Raw genomic sequence first — 18,521 nt, 5'->3', positions numbered from 1 at the left:
TACTTTGTTCATCCTTGCGTGGCTGTAAGCAGAGATCCTCTGTTCTGACGGGATGCTTGCTTTAATAGTTCCTTTCTGCATGGGGGCAAGATAGCATTTGTGGCATCAGGGAGCTGGGTCTTTGATCACTACTTCACACTTTGTGCTACTTCTCCTGGCAGATCTGGCTTGTCTGACTTGCCCAGAAGGCTCTTGAGCACCTTTTATTGCTGTTTTTCTCTCCCTTTGGTTTCTTCAGCTGACTGCTTCACTTTTGTATTCTGCCATGTCTTGGAAAGACTGTGTATTTTATGTGGAATATGACTCCTTTATGTACATCCCTACAGTCTTTCCTTTTCTTTTGGAGTGGAGGAGTGTTGGGGGGAGGAGGTATTTTAGTTTTCTCCTTTGGAACTTAATTCTTACAGTGCATGCTGAGGATTTGGACAGGAAATGGTGCATGTTTTTATAGGACCTGGTGCCTCCTTTTCCATAACGTAATAAAAATGCTCCTATTTATTTGTACTGTGGTAGCCCCTAGGAGCCACACTGATGGACCAAGACCCCATTGTGCTAGGCATTGTACAGATAGAACAAAAAGATGGTCCCTGCCCCACACAGCTTGCAGTGTAACAGCCTTGTAAAATGTTCTTAAGTGCACAGCAGTGTGTTATTTTCTGAAATCTCTGACATAGCTTCCTATTTGCTGAGTACCAGGACAATCGTTTTATCCACTGTCACCACCACAATATGACTTCTCTTTTGGCTTTGCACCCCTTTCACCAGCTCCTTCTGAAATTATTGATAGCTCAAAGTTTGACATGAAATGAACCTGTAGATTAAAAAATAAACAGAAATTGAGTCCTATTTGGTCTGCTTTAAGGGACCAGTAAAAACTAGTAGTCTAGCAAAGATCATTTTTAACAAAAGCTCTAATTAAATTGTACTGGAAATATTGAGGGTACTTTATAGACATGATGCTTCCGAGTGGAGACTGTCCTTTGTGCAGATTTCACTACATATCTTTCTTTATAACTATCTGATCTGTGTGTATTATGGAAGACACCTGCAATTTATGCCAATACATTAAGACTGAGACTGGGTATGTATAGCCATACAGAGTGGGAAATTGCTGACTACTGTGTTAATGAAAAACTGTTTCTCCCTTAAAGCAGCAGAGGGCACAATGTCATAGTTTGAGACTAAGTACAGAAATGTTACCAAAGAAGGTCTCTTGCAACATGTGAGTAAGTGGCTGATTAGCGTTTAATCTTTAGCTTGTCATTATTCATATAAAAAAAACAAGGTTTCCTCTAAAACAACAAGGAGTCTGGGGGCACTTTAAAGACTAACACATTTATTTGGGCATAAGCTTTCATGGGTTAAAAAAAACTCACTTTACTTTACCCACAAAAGCTTATGCCCAAATAAACCTGTCAGTCTTTAAAGTTCCAGCGGACTCCTTGTTGTTTTTGTGGATACAGACTAACACAGCTACCCCCGATACTTGACACCATGCAAGTTTTCCTCTAGTCGTTTTTCCCTGTTCTGCATGATCTGGAAAAAAAAAATTAAAAAACCCACAGTCTCTGTTTTTTGGCTTTAGAGTGTCTGAAGAGAGCAGCAGCATCCAGCCTCCCAGCCCCTCCAGAAAAGATTTAGAATGGAAAAGTGGAACAAAAGTCAGTCGCACCTTCAGCTACCTCAGGAATAAAATGTCCAGCAGCAAGAAGAGCAGAGTAAGTGGCATCTGGTGCCCATGTGTTGTTGTTAATCATGTTTATTATGTTAGTCCCATGTGCTTAATGTTCACGTCCCTGTGAATAAGACTTCTTAGTGGGTTGTTGAGAGCTCCTAAATGAATCCTGTTCGGCCTCAAAGAAATATGTTCAGTCTAACATAGTGCCCAGTGGTGAACACCAGGAATTACCACCGATTTCAACCGGACTTTTAAATTCTTGGGATGTGACCCATAGAATGAATAACAAACTAGAGTGAGCAGATGTCCTGATTTTATAGGGACAGTCCTGATTTTTTGGGGCTTTTTCTTATATAGGCTCCTATTAGCCCCCACCTCCTGCCCCGATTTTTCACACTTGCTATCTGGTCATTCTATAACAGAGACATAAATGTAATGAAAACAAATTTAAATCTAATGTTTGGAAACGCTAGTTATTCTGATAAAACAGGGTGCTTTTGGTGAAAGGCAATAGGCTCATTTCTGAAAGATGGTCTTTCAAGGTATTTTAAACACTTCTAAAATCTCTGTCACGTCTGTAACAACCTCTGGGAAACCTGATGCTGAAATTGATTTCTTTACAGAGTTTGATGTACTCTTGTGCTAGAAATATAACAAAAATAGAATCACAGACATTAGAGGTGGAAAAGACGTATTCTATCCTGTTTACTCTACGCCCCTGCCAATGCAGGGCTGTTCTCTATAGGGCATTTCCTAGTACTTTGCTCTCCAAAGGTTTCAGGGATTCAAGCTATGCAAGTACCCACCACTTTCTTGGGGAGGTTATTCCACGATCTGATACATCCCACTGTTAGGTAGAGTTTTACCTGATGTTCAGCCTAAATTTTCCTTTATGTAATGGCATTCCATTGATCCTGAGAGACATTGGTTTGTTCAGCTGGAGGCTGAGCTGCTGACATTGATTTTTAGATTTATTTAGAACAACGCATTTATTTATTTATTTAATTTTGGAGAACAAAGCAGACTATGTAAACAGTTATATGGAGAGGGAGGAGAACTGGGTCAAAATGTAAATGTATCAATATGGAATGTGTCCTTTTAAGGAACATGTTATTGAAAAAGCAAAAACAAATATCTAGTGTTCTACAGTTAGGTTTGTTGTTGGTCCCTATATGTAAAGGGGAAAAGCTGTTTTGTCTGCAAGGATTTACCCAGCTGTGCACATCTTATTGTGTCATAAGCTGTGACTGCCCAAAACAATAGTGCAGTGCAAACCTTTCTAAAAAACTGCAATTTGTGTGGGCAAAGGAAAACTAGCAGAATTTGCAATACTAAATGGGAGTGATTATAGTAATTTCCACCTCGCAGTTAAAAAGTGTCTGTGTTTTTAGCACCTGATCACTGATTATTTAAAACATTAGCACCTCTCCAAATTTCCAAAGCCCACAGATAAATGTACCATTCCATGCAGCTCTGAGAACTCTGGAGAATCCTCATTGGCTGGAGAGATCAGGTTTCCTCCCGGTGAAACATTGCTGTGTAGGGGGGAAATCATTATAAAGGCAAGTTGAGGCAATAATGCAAACTAGCAACAGGAAAACGGTGATATATAAAGAATATAGTGCACATGCCTTTGTCTTTAGTGTGGGTGCCAGTGCCACTCAGATTTTGCCTTCTTATTTCTCTTCCTCATACACTGGATTCACCCAATGTAATAGCTCAACTGGCTGAATGTTCCCCCAAAGCCTTTTTGTTTTTAAAGAGATACTGTCTCATAAGTAGTGATGGATTTTTCCCTTAATACTGAGTGACGGGAGTTTTTACAATTATATTATTCCATTGAAGATATGAAACACGCATGGGCTCCATTAAATTTGAATCTCTGGTTCCAGTGATGACACTTGCTATATAAGTGTGTTGCTATATTTTCAGTTCAGGCAAAACAGACCTGCTTGTCTGTCCCACATGTTCTTTATAGTCTCCTCTGATCTTGTGGAGGACATGGCTCTTTAATAATAATAATAGTAATAGAGACCTTGTCATGTTATTAATAAACAATGACAAAGAATGTGTTGTGGTTGGCAAAAAAAACTATTTGAGGCGGTGCTGGTAGCGCCACATATACTTGAGTTTGCCCAGCACTTCCCGTTATAAGAGCCGGTTGCCAGTTGCTCCTAACTTTGCTAGACTAGAACAGATTTCTATGTTGGGTGCCTCCCCTGAGTGTGGGGTTTTTTTAGTTTCAGCAGAAATACTTACGGCTTTTACAGGAACAAGATTAGGGGAAAATACTTTGTTTTGCCAGTGTTGAAAACGTTCATACGTTTGGTTCATTGAGAAGCTCCAGCATCTCCATGCATTGGGGCAAGAATTTGTGATTTGGCAGAAGGGTTGCCTTTGTGTTAGGAATATACTTCTTGCTTTTCTTGTGGGGAAAATGCCCACATTTGCCAAATTATAAGCTTTTGAAGAATATCAGTTTGCACATGTTCAGTAAGAGACATGATAGTGTTTGACGGCTAATTTCAGCAAAATTTCCATCTCCACTGACAATGCTGCAGCACAAAGGCTGCAGAGGGGGAGCCAGACTTTTCCTGCAGTTGGTTTGAGATTAAGGACATACACTGGAAATAAGGGCAGGGAAACTATCTTGCTTGTGTTTTCACTGCTGTGGAAGCTTGGTGATGCAAATGCTGAGGAACAAGAGTCCATACCTGGAGGGCAAAGGGAGTAGATTAGGACAAGGAGCCTTGGGGAAAAGGTACGTGGGAGGGCAGGGGGCTGACATCAGACTGGGAGCTAGGGAGAGGCTGGGACTAACTGGTCAAGGAGACTGGCAGTCCGTAGGGTGGGAGAGAGAGATCAGATGAAGACTGGAACTGGGACTGGCTGGGCAAAGGGACTTGGAACCCGAGGGGGACGAGAACCGAGATCAGAGGGTGAGCCTGTTGATGGGGAAGACTGACACTGGCTGCGCAAGGAGCCAGGAGACACAGACTGGGATTGGGAGCCATGGTGAGGAAGGAATGGAACTCAGAGGTGGACCCCAGAGTGGGACATCAGGACTGTCTGTGCAAGAATGCGCTCAGGAGACTGAGATCAGATGCAGAGCATGAGTATGGGAGGGCGAAGGAGAAAATACAGGATTGGAAAAGGGATGGGGCAAAAAGTGCCAAACTTTTGGGGGTGGAAGGGAACAAAGGCAGAAAGGTCTATGACCACTAGAGCACACTCCCCGTCAGAAGCTGAAATGGAACCCCACGATTCTTGAGTGTCTCCATTCTTCTGCTGTCAGCAAATAGCTGTGAAACCTCTGGCAAAATATGTGTTTCAGCCCCCCTCTACTGTCTGGTTCTCATACAGCATTGTTTCCCAAACTTGGGGCGGCGCTGGTGTAGGGAAAGCCCCTGGCGGGCCAGGCCGGTTTGTTACTTGCCACGTCCGCAGGTCCGGCCAATCAGGGCTCCCAGTGGCTGCGGTTCGCTGTTCCAGGCCAATGGGAACCACTGGAAGCAGTGGCCAGTAAGTCCCTTGGCCCACACCACTTCCAGAAGCTCCCATTGGCCTGGAGCAGCGAACCGTGGCCACTGGGAGCTGCGATCAGCCGGACCGCGGATGCAGCAGGTAAACAAACCAGCCCGGCCAACCAGGAGCTTTCCCTACTCAAGTGGCATCCCAAGTTTGGGATACACTGTCATAGAGGATGACAGCGTTCTACTTTTATCAGTTACTCCATTCATTCAAGTGGTAGAGGTCTGTGCTATAGGTTCCATGTGATGAGATTTCTGTTTTTCCAGTTTGCTTTTTTAAAGACATAGCAAATTGCACATGAAAAATGACATGGATAAAACACTAAAGTTGCAAAGTCAAGCACTCAAAAGTTAGGAATGCCAGAATTAAGGTTGCATGTGCATGTGCAACCTTAATTCATAATGCGCATGCATTATGATTCTCTCTTTAATAACATGATCACATACTAATTTTTTCTCAGGGCCCCAGCACTGTTCTGTGCATGGGATGGACTGGGCTCTGGGGATGAATTATGCTTTTGTAGTGAGGTAGACTGTTGAATGTAGGACCCTTGTCTCATGTGTTGCCAAAACTGGAAAGTGTGTAATGAAATGAGGCAGGAGACTGCAGGAGGAGAAAGGATAGTCCCGTGGTTAAGGCAGTTGAATGCTACCTTGGAGAATTGGCTTCTATCCATTCCTCTGCTACAGAGTTCCTCTGAGATGCTGGACAAGTCACTGAAACCAAACTTTACACATGTGGCTACTAAATGTGTGTTCCTCATTTTCTGGGTGCCTGTCTTGAAAGCCTAGGGTGTAATTTGCAAAAGAGATGAGCTCTCCAAGTGCAGCTGAAGTGACTGGGAGATGCTGCAGAATGCTAACTACTCCGAAAAGTCAGGCTCTAGGCATCTCAGAATGGACACCCAAAAGTAGTGGAATCTTTTGACCGTAACCTCTCTGGGCTTCAGTTCCCCGTTGTAAAATATGAAGCATAATACCACATCACCTTGCAGGGGCTGTGAAAATTAATTCATTAATGTTTGTGAAGCAGTCAGATACGGTAATGATGAGTGCCATTCCAAAATGTAAAAGGAAATTAATGATTCTTCCTTTAGAGCAGGGTTTGAATAATGTGCTGTAAATAAGTTGTGGGACTGCACACTGAACAATGGGGATAAAGCAAAATATTGAATAACCTCTTGTTCAGTGAGCATCATCCATCCTGTGCACTGAATAAGTCCTCTGGAAAAAAAAAAATATATGACAGGGATCGGTTTACCTCGGCAAGCCCCCTGGCGGGCCGGGCTGGTTTGTTTACCTGTCGCGTCCGCAGGTTCAGCCGATGGCGGCTCCCACTGCCTGCAGTTTGCCACTCCAGGCCAGTGGGGGCTGCAGGAAGCAGCGCAGGCTGAGGGATGTGCTGGCCACCACGTCCCGCAGCCCCCATTGGCCTGGAGTAGTGACCGCAGCAAGTGAGAGCCAAAGGTTGCCAATCCCTGGTATATGATATATAATTAGACTATATCATAATGCATATGCACCAGGAAGCAGAAATAAGGTAGCATAAGCAGCTTTAATTGTGCCATCCCCTTATTTTTGAGTGCTTGACTTTCCAAACTTAACATTCTTTTACCGTAGGCTTTTGTGTGGTAATACAATAAATGTACAATAGTGGAGTCATCTCTGGTGCATCATCTAGAGCTTGTGACATCTTTACACCCTTATGCAAGGGAGATCAGTTCCCTTTTGTTGATCTATCTCTACAGGATGCATGCTGTGGTCATTGACAACCTCGGAGCTGCATCCAGTTATGGCAGGTTCGAAAGAATATGACAGCTGTCCCCGTTCTCCAATGCAAAGTTAAATATGAGCAAATGTATTTATATAGAACCCTTCATACAAAACATTCGTGAGAATTTGTGAAATATCATGTACAGCTGGGAGCTTTGCTGACAGTCCTGGCCATAAGGCAAGAACTGGGAGTTCATAGGAGATCACAGTTGTACATAGAGAAAGATTCTGTTAGGATGAGGGATAAGACAGTACATGGAGAATGCACACTGGGTACTTCCTATACCTTTGTCTATTAAACCACGAGCCACAGAGTCAGCCACATGCTGGCTTTTTTGACTACTTTTAAACTTTCTGATAAAACAAGAGTCCCTCCAAGATGGTAAACGCAAATTGCAACAGCTAACAGCTTTGACTCTTTACTAATTGGCAATGCAGAGTGATATCTAAGTCAAACACTCTTTTTTTTTTTCTTCTTGTTTTGGGATATTTTTGTGTTAATTACTGCAATTTTACACAGTAAGTCTGAGAAACACAGGTTCACGTTTCTCAGAGCACTGGATCGTCACAGAGAAGAAGAGTTTTTTAGATTAAAACATGAAAGACAAAAAACAACCCTTGAAAGAGGAAGTAGAACAGGAAGATTTGGTTGGTTGTTCTAACTGTTTCTAGTAGAGCAAGAGGCATAAACATACAGTTGCTCCTAACAGATTTTGCTCTGCTCAGAACTTGGATTTAGATAATGCAGTTTTCTAAGATCAGTTATAAAATGAATTTTCTGACAAAGACCATGACCAATATATATTTTTAAAAAATTATGTTAGCAACAATGAAAAAGGAGACATATAGGCAAAAGGGAAATTAAAAATAAAGGGGGAAATAGATAAGTGGGTAATTTTACCAGTGTGTCTAATGTGCATCATCATGTTACTTCAGATTTACATTGGTGAAACTCCATTCAACTCAATTTCATATAATGGTTCATATGCACACGATCTTTACTGTGTGATATTGCTCTTAGTCAGAAAAATATTCAGAGCTGCTTCCCTTTTCAAAATGAATTTCTGGGGAATGACAGTAAATATGGAATCAAATTAAGAAAAGCAGGGCAAGTAATTTCTCCTGTCATTCACTTGTGCAGTTAAAGTAAGTGTCTGCATCCAGGGAGTTTTAAACACCACAGGCTTTTGAAAATAACATTTCAAAGAACTGAGATTGTAAACATCTGTAATTAAAAAAAAAAACAAACGAAAAACAGTAGCTAGAGATATACAAAAGCAACCTCTCTAGCCATCTGTATGAGAAATGTTTTGATAAATAGAGTACTGCAAAAGTACTAAATACTGGTGAGGTACACTAAATGTGTATCTATTTCTAACAGAATAAAATTTTCTTTTCATAAATGCCCTAAGTATCATAGTGGGGTTGTTTTATTAAATCTCTTTTAAAGTTCTGGACGTCAATTTAAGTGCCACTTTCCTTTTAAAATTCATTTCCTCTTGCCACTGCCCCTCTGATTTTTGTAAACAGATCTAGCTAGGGAAAAATGCGATACAAGCAGCCACAAAATAGTTAAAATCATCTTTAAGGAAGTCAGCAGCAAACAGACCTCCCTCTCTCCCTTGCCCAAGCAATCTGACTTCCTCTCCCAGTAGTCTGTTGTGGCAGACTGAGCAGACCAGTGTGCTGTCACTATGGACTAATACGTGTAGAGAACAGTGCTTTTCTGTCCCTGGGAAAGCATGTCGGTAAAACGGTGTAGATTTAGTGAATTACCTGAAATAACAGTGAGACTAGTAGGACTGACGCATTGGGAGGTAAGAACTTAACTGTTGTTTCACACTGAAATCTGATGCTTAAGTACGCTGCCCAGTGAACTGGTTCCTTCAACCATGCTGGTGTGTTTTTTATGGAAGAAAAGTACTTCTATTTTCATGCTGTTATTTGAAGGAAGCTTCAGTAATGTGTAGTGTAGGAAGAACATTTCATTTTAAGGTAGTGCTTTGTGATGTGGTGTTAACCCACCATATGAAAGTTGGCTTTTTGCTTACTAAAGGTGGTGCAGTATTTCCTGTGTCTAACTGAAATCATCTAGTTTTTTTAAAATGTTTTTTCTTTCTTTATAAAATCATAAAGGACAGTTAATGTCCCAGACCCCCAAATTACCAAATTACAAAAAACCTGTCTGTTAAATACCAGCTGCACTCCCTGGGAGTGGCTCTCTTTTAGCATAGCTAGGAGGGTTTAAGTGTTCACAGAGGCATAGAGTCTGGCTGAGAGTAAGATCCTTCCTTTGGAGGTCTGAGTTCCTCAGAGTCTGACATTCAAGCAAACCTTTTGGTCTTGATTTGCTACCACCCTTACAGAGTATAAGTCCTGAGCCCCTTCCAAAGTGAACTCTGCTGGATTTGCACAGTTCAGCAGATTGTGAATGGGAGGTCACCTGGAGGTCACAGGGTTCTAATCCAGTCCAGATGGTTTAGGAGACTGCTGGCCATTTCAGGTTTGTCTGTGCCAGATAAGATTGTCACATTTAATACTGCATCCTAAGTATCTTTCATTTCTGTGAATGCAATAGAGAGAGGGGCTCGGGGGCCAGTAACCGAGGTAGTCAGCTTTAGTTTAAAGGCCATGTAGGGATGGACTCAGCTTTGGATTCATAGAGAGACAGACAGAAATGTTAAACTTGTTACTAATTATTTGCATGTGACATCAAAGGCTCAAAGTTTTCCTCATGGTGACTGCAGAACTTGTATTCACTGTCCTGGTATTCACTGCTTTGTTGCTGTTCCTCAGTCCTACTGTTGAGCAGCAGGAGAGATCTTTTGTTTGTTTATTTAGACCTCTACTGGAAAAATGTTTAGCTCTAGGCATGTTACATATCATTAACAACATATAAATCCACAGAAAACCTTCATAATTTCACTTCAGCTTCCATTATGACTTCTCTTACAAAAGCCATCATGGTCTCAATAATCCATTGCGATAGAAGTGATTATCGCTGAGATGATAATGGGGTTGCATTGTGTAATGAGCAGTTAAATTTTTTGTGTATGTGCAGATATATATTCGTTGAAGGGTTGAATATTATTCACATTTGTATTTTGCATGTGCAACTCCCATGAAGGTGGCAGTGATGCAGGCCACATACTAGAGAGCTAAAATCCCTGTGATTGATGTAAGTTATGATCCATATTTAACGGGACTTCCAAACCTAGAAGGAAACCAACATATTGTCATTTCCTATATTTTTTCATCGTCTCAGTATTTAGTCATCTGCTACCTCAGGCTGTGCAAACGGGAATGTTTGCATTTTCTGTGACTTAGTTTGATCACCCATTAAGCTTCAAGATTGGGAGGGAACTTCAAGCCTGCATATTTAAAGCAGCGTAATCTTGCTGATACAACAATCTCTTTGTGGGAAGGAGAAGGTACCCTTCTGAAAATCAGAGCGGATGGGCTTGAAGGCTTTGCTAGTTAGCTTGCCAAAAGCAGCTGTGCTCTGGATTCCCAAAGCTGAGTGTAACCAGTGTGGCCTCTTTAAGATTTTATATAATGCTTTGATGCTAGTCTATGTATCTGAGCAGTCTTATCTCCCCTGCTGTCGAGACATGGGGAGCTCAGAACCTAGGCTTTGCAAAGTAGCCATCATCTGCCTTTACTGGTCTCTGCAGTTAAGAACGACAGAGCACAGTGAACAAGCTGGTACTAGGTAACCTGTAGTCCCATTTAGCCATAGTTCAGTAAATCAACCTACTCTACTGTGCTACTGATAGAAAGTTTGTGAAAAATCCATATCCCCAAGGAGATTATTCACAGCTGATTGAATGAAACTGAAGAAGGCAGCTCAAACTAGTGAAGAGGAAGATAAGGAACAGAATTCTATCAGCCCACCCCAAAATAAAGGTCCATCTTTCTTCTTTAAAATACACTTATAAAAATTATTTTTTACATTGGCTGTGAAAATTAACTTCACATTGAAAGTTTGGCCTACACAAACATTTTGTTTTAATTATGCTACAATCCGTTGGAAGTGCTGAAGAGAGTGCCATTAGTGATGATCAGAACCAGGGTGTATGTTTAAAGACAAAGATGGGAAGAAACACAGATGCTTTGATGAGAAGAGACCTAATTTCTTGAGCTGCTATACTTTAAAATGCCTGTGTAGAGAGAGGACGCAGGAAATCTATAGTGTTAATTCTTTTCTGTGGAGGCTGCACATTTGCTTCCCTAACTGAGATCTATGAATACACATGGCTTTTGGTAAGGTGTGTATGGATCAATGTACTCATAGCTTCAGCCATGAGGGATTTGTCACTAGACTCTACAGGTCCTTTTTCCCTTTGCAGGAAAAAGAGAAAGATAAGGAGAAGACAAAAGAGAAGGACAGAGATTCCAAGGAGAAGGAAAAAGACAAGAAGATGTTAAATGGACACCTCTTCAGTGCAACCCCTACCGTGGGTCCAGTTAACTGTTACCACTGTATGAAACCTTTCAACAAAGATTCACACCTCTGTGCAAGTAAGTCGTTTTTCCTTTGTGATCCACTGTTGGTGGAAAGCTTGTCGGCCAGAATCAGGATGCTGGTCATGGATCTTTTGCTTTATTCCCCCTACAAGTTTGAGAATTCTGATCAGGGAGAAGGGAGAACCCGATCTGATTAATGCATCAGCCTTTCACGTCAGGTAGCAAGGGTTCAAATATGACTCTCAAGTGATATGGAGACTGGGTTTCAGTCTAGTTCATAGCTGATGTTTGGACCAGTTTACAGGTATGATGCTGTTCAGTGTTGTCATCTGTATCTGTTTAGAGGTAACAGATCAGGACTCTGGTGTATTACTAGTGCTTGGGACTGAGATAAATTATTAAAGCTTTTGGGGGTGATAAGGAAGCTAGCTTGGATCATGACTGTTTAGTTTTCCATTTTAACTTCAGGAAAAAGAGAACTCTCTATCCTATCCCTAGCCTACCTCCTGCTTTAGCTCCAGCAAATACTGATTCAGTGTTCCAGTGAGTTCTTGGTGGCAGCAACACAACATTATGAAATTAGAATACACTCACCCTTTTCCCATCGCATATGTGCATGGTGGTGATGATGTGGCTCAGATCAAAGGACTGCCATGTTTCTTTGCAAGTTTAGTCAGTTGTAGCAGTTCTATTTAAACAGCTTTCAGACCTCAGTAAATCCTGTGCTCTAAAGGTTAAGAGTAGTTTCCCCGCTCGTTGATACATCTTACCGTGCATTCAAGTGCTTTTGGTAAGGGGAATTTCCAGGTTCCTGAGATGTGCTTACTTCTTCCTGATGAGTCAGGTACAAACCTTGCTGGCCAGAAACAAAAACAAAAAACAGGTAGTTTATTCTCTGCCTAGTAGTAGCTGTTGGCTTTGACTAATGTAGTCTCAAAGGATATGTAGTATATAACATTGAAAACACTGTATGAACAACAGCTATTTATTGATGCATGCATAGGGTGAATATTAGAGGGGAAGGCGTATATGTATAAATGCATTCGTGTTGTGAAATATGTAATCAACACTCTAAGTATAATGTAGCTAGGCTTGGCCACATTTGATTTTAATCGATAACTGTCAGTAAACGTCAATTTCAGCTGCCACACTGAAATCAAAGAAAAAAAAAAATCTGTGGGTAACAGTCAGCATGCCTGCAGGGAGCCCTCTGAGTGAGCAAGTGGGTCCATGACAATAAAGCTCTCCTGCCCTGCCTCAGGGCCAACGACACATGATCCCTGCAGGTGCAAGGTGAGGTAGGGAGGCAAAGCAGATACCCCTGGTCAAGACTGTGAGGAGTCGTCATCATCGTCCCTGGCTGCGGAGGTAGCCACCTTGCTGTCTTTGCAGCTGGGAACCTGTTCCTCCTCCTCCTCCTTCTTCCAGTCCTGGCTGGGGTTGTCTTTCTGCTGCACCATGATGACCGCAGCATCCGCTGCACCTTGCACCCCAAAGTTTTGGATCCCTTAGTTGCACAGGGACACCTCTTCAACCCAACTGTCAGCACTGCGCTTAGCCCAACTCTACAGCTGTAAAAATAAAAGTAGTTACAAATGGAAAAAAATCTTTAAAAATGGGGAAGGGAATCTTAAAACTAAAAATTGATAAAAATCGTCAAAAATAGAAAAAATCAAATTGTGCCAAACCTAAATGGAACATAGCCAGCACGTTGGCCACTGGGAGATATGGATGTCTATTTAAATTAGTTTGATGTTCTTGTTCTAGCCCCTAAGCAGAATGTTCTTCACATTACAATCTGCCACGTGAATTCAGGAAGGTTGTCAGACTTAGTTCAGCAGAGACCAAAACAGTCACTCCTTCAGTTTACAGTTCAAAACTGCAAGATATTTAGAAAACTGCCCTATGCTGTTGATCGCTTGCTATTGAATCAGTGATAATTTTTATCCTCATGTTTAGAAACAATACAATGTATTTATAAGTACCTCTCCTGGTCGGAAGCAGAGTCCACTGGCTCTCAACATGGTGTTTGGTTGCTAATCTGAGACCTGTTCAGCATGTGTTGCCTTTCCATTGGGAAAGAGGCTCTGGCCCCAGACTACTGCGAAATAGGAAGCTATGAATGGCCTGTTCTCCTAGAGGATGCAGACTGCAGCATTCACCCATTTGGCAGGCAGCACAAGGACACTCAACTGCAATAGATGACCAGCGTCTAAAATTGTTGAGGGAAGGGAAGGGAACAATAACTAGTTGTATCTCTAGAGTCAGAGGCAGCTTTGGCGTTTCCTGAAGGAGAAAAGACAGCAGCATAATTGTACAAAGCCTGGTCCATGTTAATCTGCCAGGAAGTGGAAAATTTTAACAATTATGCTTGCTTTAATCCATCGTCTCCCCTCCTGTGCTGATTTTTTAAATCCTCCCAATCCATTTAGGAAAGAAAACATCACCTGATTTAACTTATTACATTCTGATGAGCTTAATTTGCTCCAAAAAGTAGCTGTTAATAAATTCCTGACTGTCTGTGGACCTGTGCAGATAGGGATACATGTTCCATGCCTATAAAATTAACATTGTCCTGGATGTACTTTTATGTGTTGCATTTCCTTTCAGTATACAGGTTTAAACTATGCAAGGTTTATTTTAAGTCAGTGAGTCTCAAAACTTTTCTACTAGCGACCCCTTTCACACAGCAAGCCTCGGAGTGCAACCTCTCCCCCCAATAAACACAATTTTTAATATATTTAACACCATTAACAATGCCAGAGGCAAATGGAGTTTGGGGTGGAGTTGACAGCTCACGACCCCCCGTGTAATAATTTCGTGACTCCTTGAGAGGTCCCGACCCCCAGTTTGAGAACCCCTGTTTTAAGTGAATATGCATGCACACAGCGTAGGCTGTGGCACACAATGGACGTTGCCTAGGGGCCTGTCCTCATAAAACAAATATAGACACAAAAAAGTAAGATGACTGTTACTATCAAACAACGGTATTAAATGTCTCTGCTACACAATGACCGTCGCTGCTTCCCTGCCGTCCGTCAGTCATGGCATGCAGAGAGCAAGGGGAAGATTTTCAAAGATACAAATGGGGATCAAGTGCCCAGCCTCCATTTATTTTCCATGGAAGTTGGGTATCTAGCTGCTCTTTGTGCCTTTCAAAATCTCCTCCTACATATGCACATGTGAAATCTCTCTCACCTAAGCATTGTGACTTAATACACATCCGATGTCCTAGCCAAGAGCCCTAGAACCATAGGCTTAGAAGGGACCGCAAGGGTCATCTACTCCATTGTGCGATGTCCAGTGTAAAGGAGGCTATAGCTTGCGCATAAGTTTTGTGTGATTTGTGTTTTTATTTTTTGCTTCGATGGGTGTAAGTAATCCAGCCCTGTTTGATTTAGGGCTTGTCCATACTACCCGACAGGTTGGACTGTGGGGGTGCGAATAGCAGTGTGGGCCAAAGTCCTGCATTTTTGCTTCCTCGTCTGGACGCTGCAGGCATGAACTAAGATTCCTAGTTCCTGTTAACATAATTCTCTTCAAACAAGATTTATAATTTATGCCTGCAGTGTCCGCCTGGGGTGTTATTGTGGAGCATTAGAGGCCGTACGGCTAGTCACACACACCATAGTTTATACAATGGCACACGGTGCACTGTAGCATACTGTAGATACAGCCTTAAGGTACATCTACACTACCCACTTCTTTGGCAGCATCTGGGGTACATCCCACGTAACTCTCCTAGCATGGGTATAAATAAATAGCATTAAAGCTGGCAAAGCATGGCATAGGCAAGTAAAGACATGTCTGAAGGGTGTGAGTATGTATGCAAATATGTACTGTATAGGCTGTCTACCTGCCAACCTCATGCCTCCTCGTCTACACTGCTAAAAAGAGCAGGGTCCCACTTCTCGCACCTTCCCTGGCACAGGAATAGATTCCCCCAGCAATGGGAAGGCTCTGGCGGCAGAGGTAGTGGAGGAAAGCTTGGGTAGCTTCCTACTGCAAAATGGGAAAGGCTCTGGCAGGGGGGAAAGGTTCCACCAGCTCCCCACTGCAGGACCATTCCCCTTGCACGGGGAAGAGCTCTGGCAAGGGCTCACTCATCCCCGCAGCCTCTCCCCACCAAAACCTTTCACTGACGTGTGTAGCTACACCTCACAGTGTGGAAGCAGCCTGTGTAGCTACATATACATGACATGCCACCACTGGTATTGTGTAGTGTAGGTGTAGCCAACAGCTTCTGTCAAAATTAGAGTAACGTACAGTGTACGTTAGCTCGCTATAGAACACATGGAATATTCAGGAGGCCAGATGAAGCCTAAGAATCAAATATTCTTGCAGGGTTTTTTGTGTCAGATTAAAGACACATGGGTTTCAGGGGACTTGTTGGTTTGCAGTCCTTGCTTCATTTTGCAACTTGCACAACTCTTTCCAAAGAGAGGAAGTGTCTTGTTTTGGGAAATGGGATGCAGCACATCAGCACGTGAAACTTTTTTGTGAAACCAAAACCAAGTTGTCATTGTGAAGGTGCCAGTAGCAAGTTTATGTGCAAAACTCAACACAACTTTAACTATAAAGCAGAGATTCAGCTTCTTGATTATATGTCACACTTTCACGTCCATATATTCTGTGTAAAACTGTCGCTGTCTGAATTTTTACTAGGATGATTTGGCTGTTTTTTGTGGCTTTCCTCTATCCTTTTGTTCCTCTTCTGTTAATGGAGCCCTTTGGTTTGTGCGTGGAAGGAATTTTCAGTTGGAGATGATTGCCACGTATGTATTCCAGCCTGCATTATATTAGAGGACACCAGCCAGTTCTCATGTCTCACATATTAAACCAGTTCCTGATTGTGGTGGTGATAGTCTGTTGACTCCCTTCTAAAATGACCAATATTCAACAGCAATGGTCCAGAGCAGTGTTTCTCAAACTGGGGTCGCCACTTGTGTAGGGAAAGGCCCTGGCGGGCCAGGCCAGTTTGTTTACTTGCCCCATCCGCAGATTAGGCCGATTGCAGCTCTCACTGGCCGCGGTTCGCTGTTCCGGGCCAATGGGTGCTGCTGGAAGCAGGGTAGGCTGAGGGACTTAATGGCAGCCGCTTCCAGCAGCTCCGATTGACCTGGAGCAGCAAACCTCAGCCAGTGGAAGCCGCGATTGGCCAGACCTGCGGACACGGCAGGTAAACAAACCGGCCTGGCCTGCCAGGGCCTTTCCCTACCCAAGCAGCGACCGCAGTTTGAGAAACACTGGTTCAGAGTTCTGTTGTTCATATAGCCCTTGTTACTTCACGTTCCACTCCTTTTCTGCACTAATGGCCACTATTTACTGTGGTAGCTCTTAAGAGAGTAGACTTTTAAAAAACATCTACAATACTTTAGCCTATTGTAAGCCAATGTACCTGTGAACTATTCAGATTATTTTTCCAGCTGATTGCTCCAAACATATTGGAAAAAATTAACTTTTTCTTAAAAACAACCTGGAGATATTATAGATGTTTCTAAAGGTCAATTTTTGAATAATTCTGGCCTTTTTTTCCTTTCATTTTTTTTTAATGTAAAATACCAGCTTGGGCAAAGCAGAAATTTACCTTCTGTAATTATTAATGGTTTTGTAATTGGGGGGTGAGGGGAGTTGAAGAATCTCCCTGCATGGCTGAAACTTGTTGCTGGTCCAGAATTTCCATATAAAAGCATCCAGTGACTTTTGCACCAGTTAAAGTGAATTAATAATTGCTGCCTGCCCAGCTCCCAGCTCCTATCTTGTCCTAAGTGCTTGGGTTTTTATTGTAGAGATCAGCTGAGGAAGTGACATTTCAGTCTGGATTTAGTTTAGACTAGGATTTGAAATACAGGTTCAAAGCCAAATCAGGGCTTGAGTTTGAATTTGATGGCACTGAAATCTCACAAGCTCTTCTAACAGAATGTCTGTTCCAGGACAGCAGAAATCTTGATGATTACTGCAAAGGTTTTTTTTCTCCTGCTAATGATAGCTCATCTCAATTGATTGGACTCTTACAGTTGGTATGCGTACTTCTACCTTTTCATGTTCTCTGTATGTATAAATATCTTCTGTCTGTGTGCATCCGGAGAAGTGAGCTGTAGCCCACGAAAGCTTATGCTGAAATAAATTTGTTAGTCTCTAAGGTGCCACAAGTTCTCTTGTTCTTTTTGAGAAATCTTATGGTTATTATTATCTTATTAGAAATCTAGTCACTTGAGAATTGTTGAGACTATTTTATATATATATGGTAGGAAAATCACAATATTATCTGTTTTTGAGAGATTTTGAGCTCCATCGGAGCTAGACCCAGAATCAGAGGGGCTGGTTTGACTCAAGGGAATCCAATCCTATCCTATCTTCAGAAATGCTAAGGGAATCAGATTTAGAGATTAATATTTAGAGATATACCTATCTCCTAGAACTGGAAGGGACCCTGAAAGGTCATTGAGTCCAGCCCCCTGCCTTCACTAGCAGGACCAAGTACTGATTTTGCCCCAGATTCCTAGGTGGCCCCCTCAGGGACTGAACTCCCAATCCTGGGTTTAGCAGGCTAATGCTCAAACCACTGAGCTATTTCCTCTCCCCACTTCTTCCCTTTCATAAAATATTTTTACTGTTGTAATTTCTAAGAGCTAAGGGTTGGAGGGGCCAAGGGGATTACCTAAAGTAGCGTGGGGCTATTAGTACTTTTAACTCAAATAATTGGACTATAATATTTCTAGCTTTTTACTTACTTGGGTCTCTCCTGCTTTGTCAGTCATAGAGACATGCTATCCGCTAAGGCAGAGGTGGGCGAACTACAGGCCAGGCCGTCCTTCCCTGGCCCTAAGCTCCTGGCCAGGGAGGCTAGTCCCCCAACCTCTCCCCTGCTGTCTCCCCCCTACCGCAGCCACGCCACCGCACTGGCAGTGCTCTGGGCGGCATATTAAGGGGTCCAGGATGGGGTGGGGTTGGATAAGGGGCAGGGGATCCTGGGGGGCAGTCAGGTGACCGGGACCGCAGGGGTTGGATGGGGCCGAGGTTGGGGGGGCGGGCAGGGGATGGGGAAAGTGGGGGTTGGATAAGTGTGGGAG

The 18,521-nt window shown here is 42.6% G+C and overlaps 1 protein-coding gene across 7 annotated transcripts in view; it reads left to right on the top strand.

The window, feature by feature from the left end:
* AKAP13 (A-kinase anchoring protein 13) overlaps positions 1-18,521 on the top strand; it is a 344,553-nt gene that overhangs the window by 287,217 nt on the left and 38,815 nt on the right. For all 7 annotated transcript variants that reach the window (XM_075069695.1, XM_075069692.1, XM_075069694.1 and 4 more), the window contains 2 exons: positions 1,586-1,718; positions 11,331-11,502. In XM_075069695.1, the coding sequence (XP_074925796.1) occupies positions 1,586-1,718; positions 11,331-11,502 (305 nt within the window). The remainder of the gene's footprint in view (positions 1-1,585; positions 1,719-11,330; positions 11,503-18,521) is intronic.

The sequence above is a fragment of the Chelonoidis abingdonii genome, chromosome 9 (genome assembly GCF_003597395.2).
Source record: "Chelonoidis abingdonii isolate Lonesome George chromosome 9, CheloAbing_2.0, whole genome shotgun sequence".
Lineage (NCBI taxonomy): Eukaryota > Metazoa > Chordata > Testudines > Testudinidae > Chelonoidis > Chelonoidis abingdonii.
Note: the sequence above shows the minus strand (reverse complement) of the source record. Positions and strands in the feature narration are given on the sequence as shown.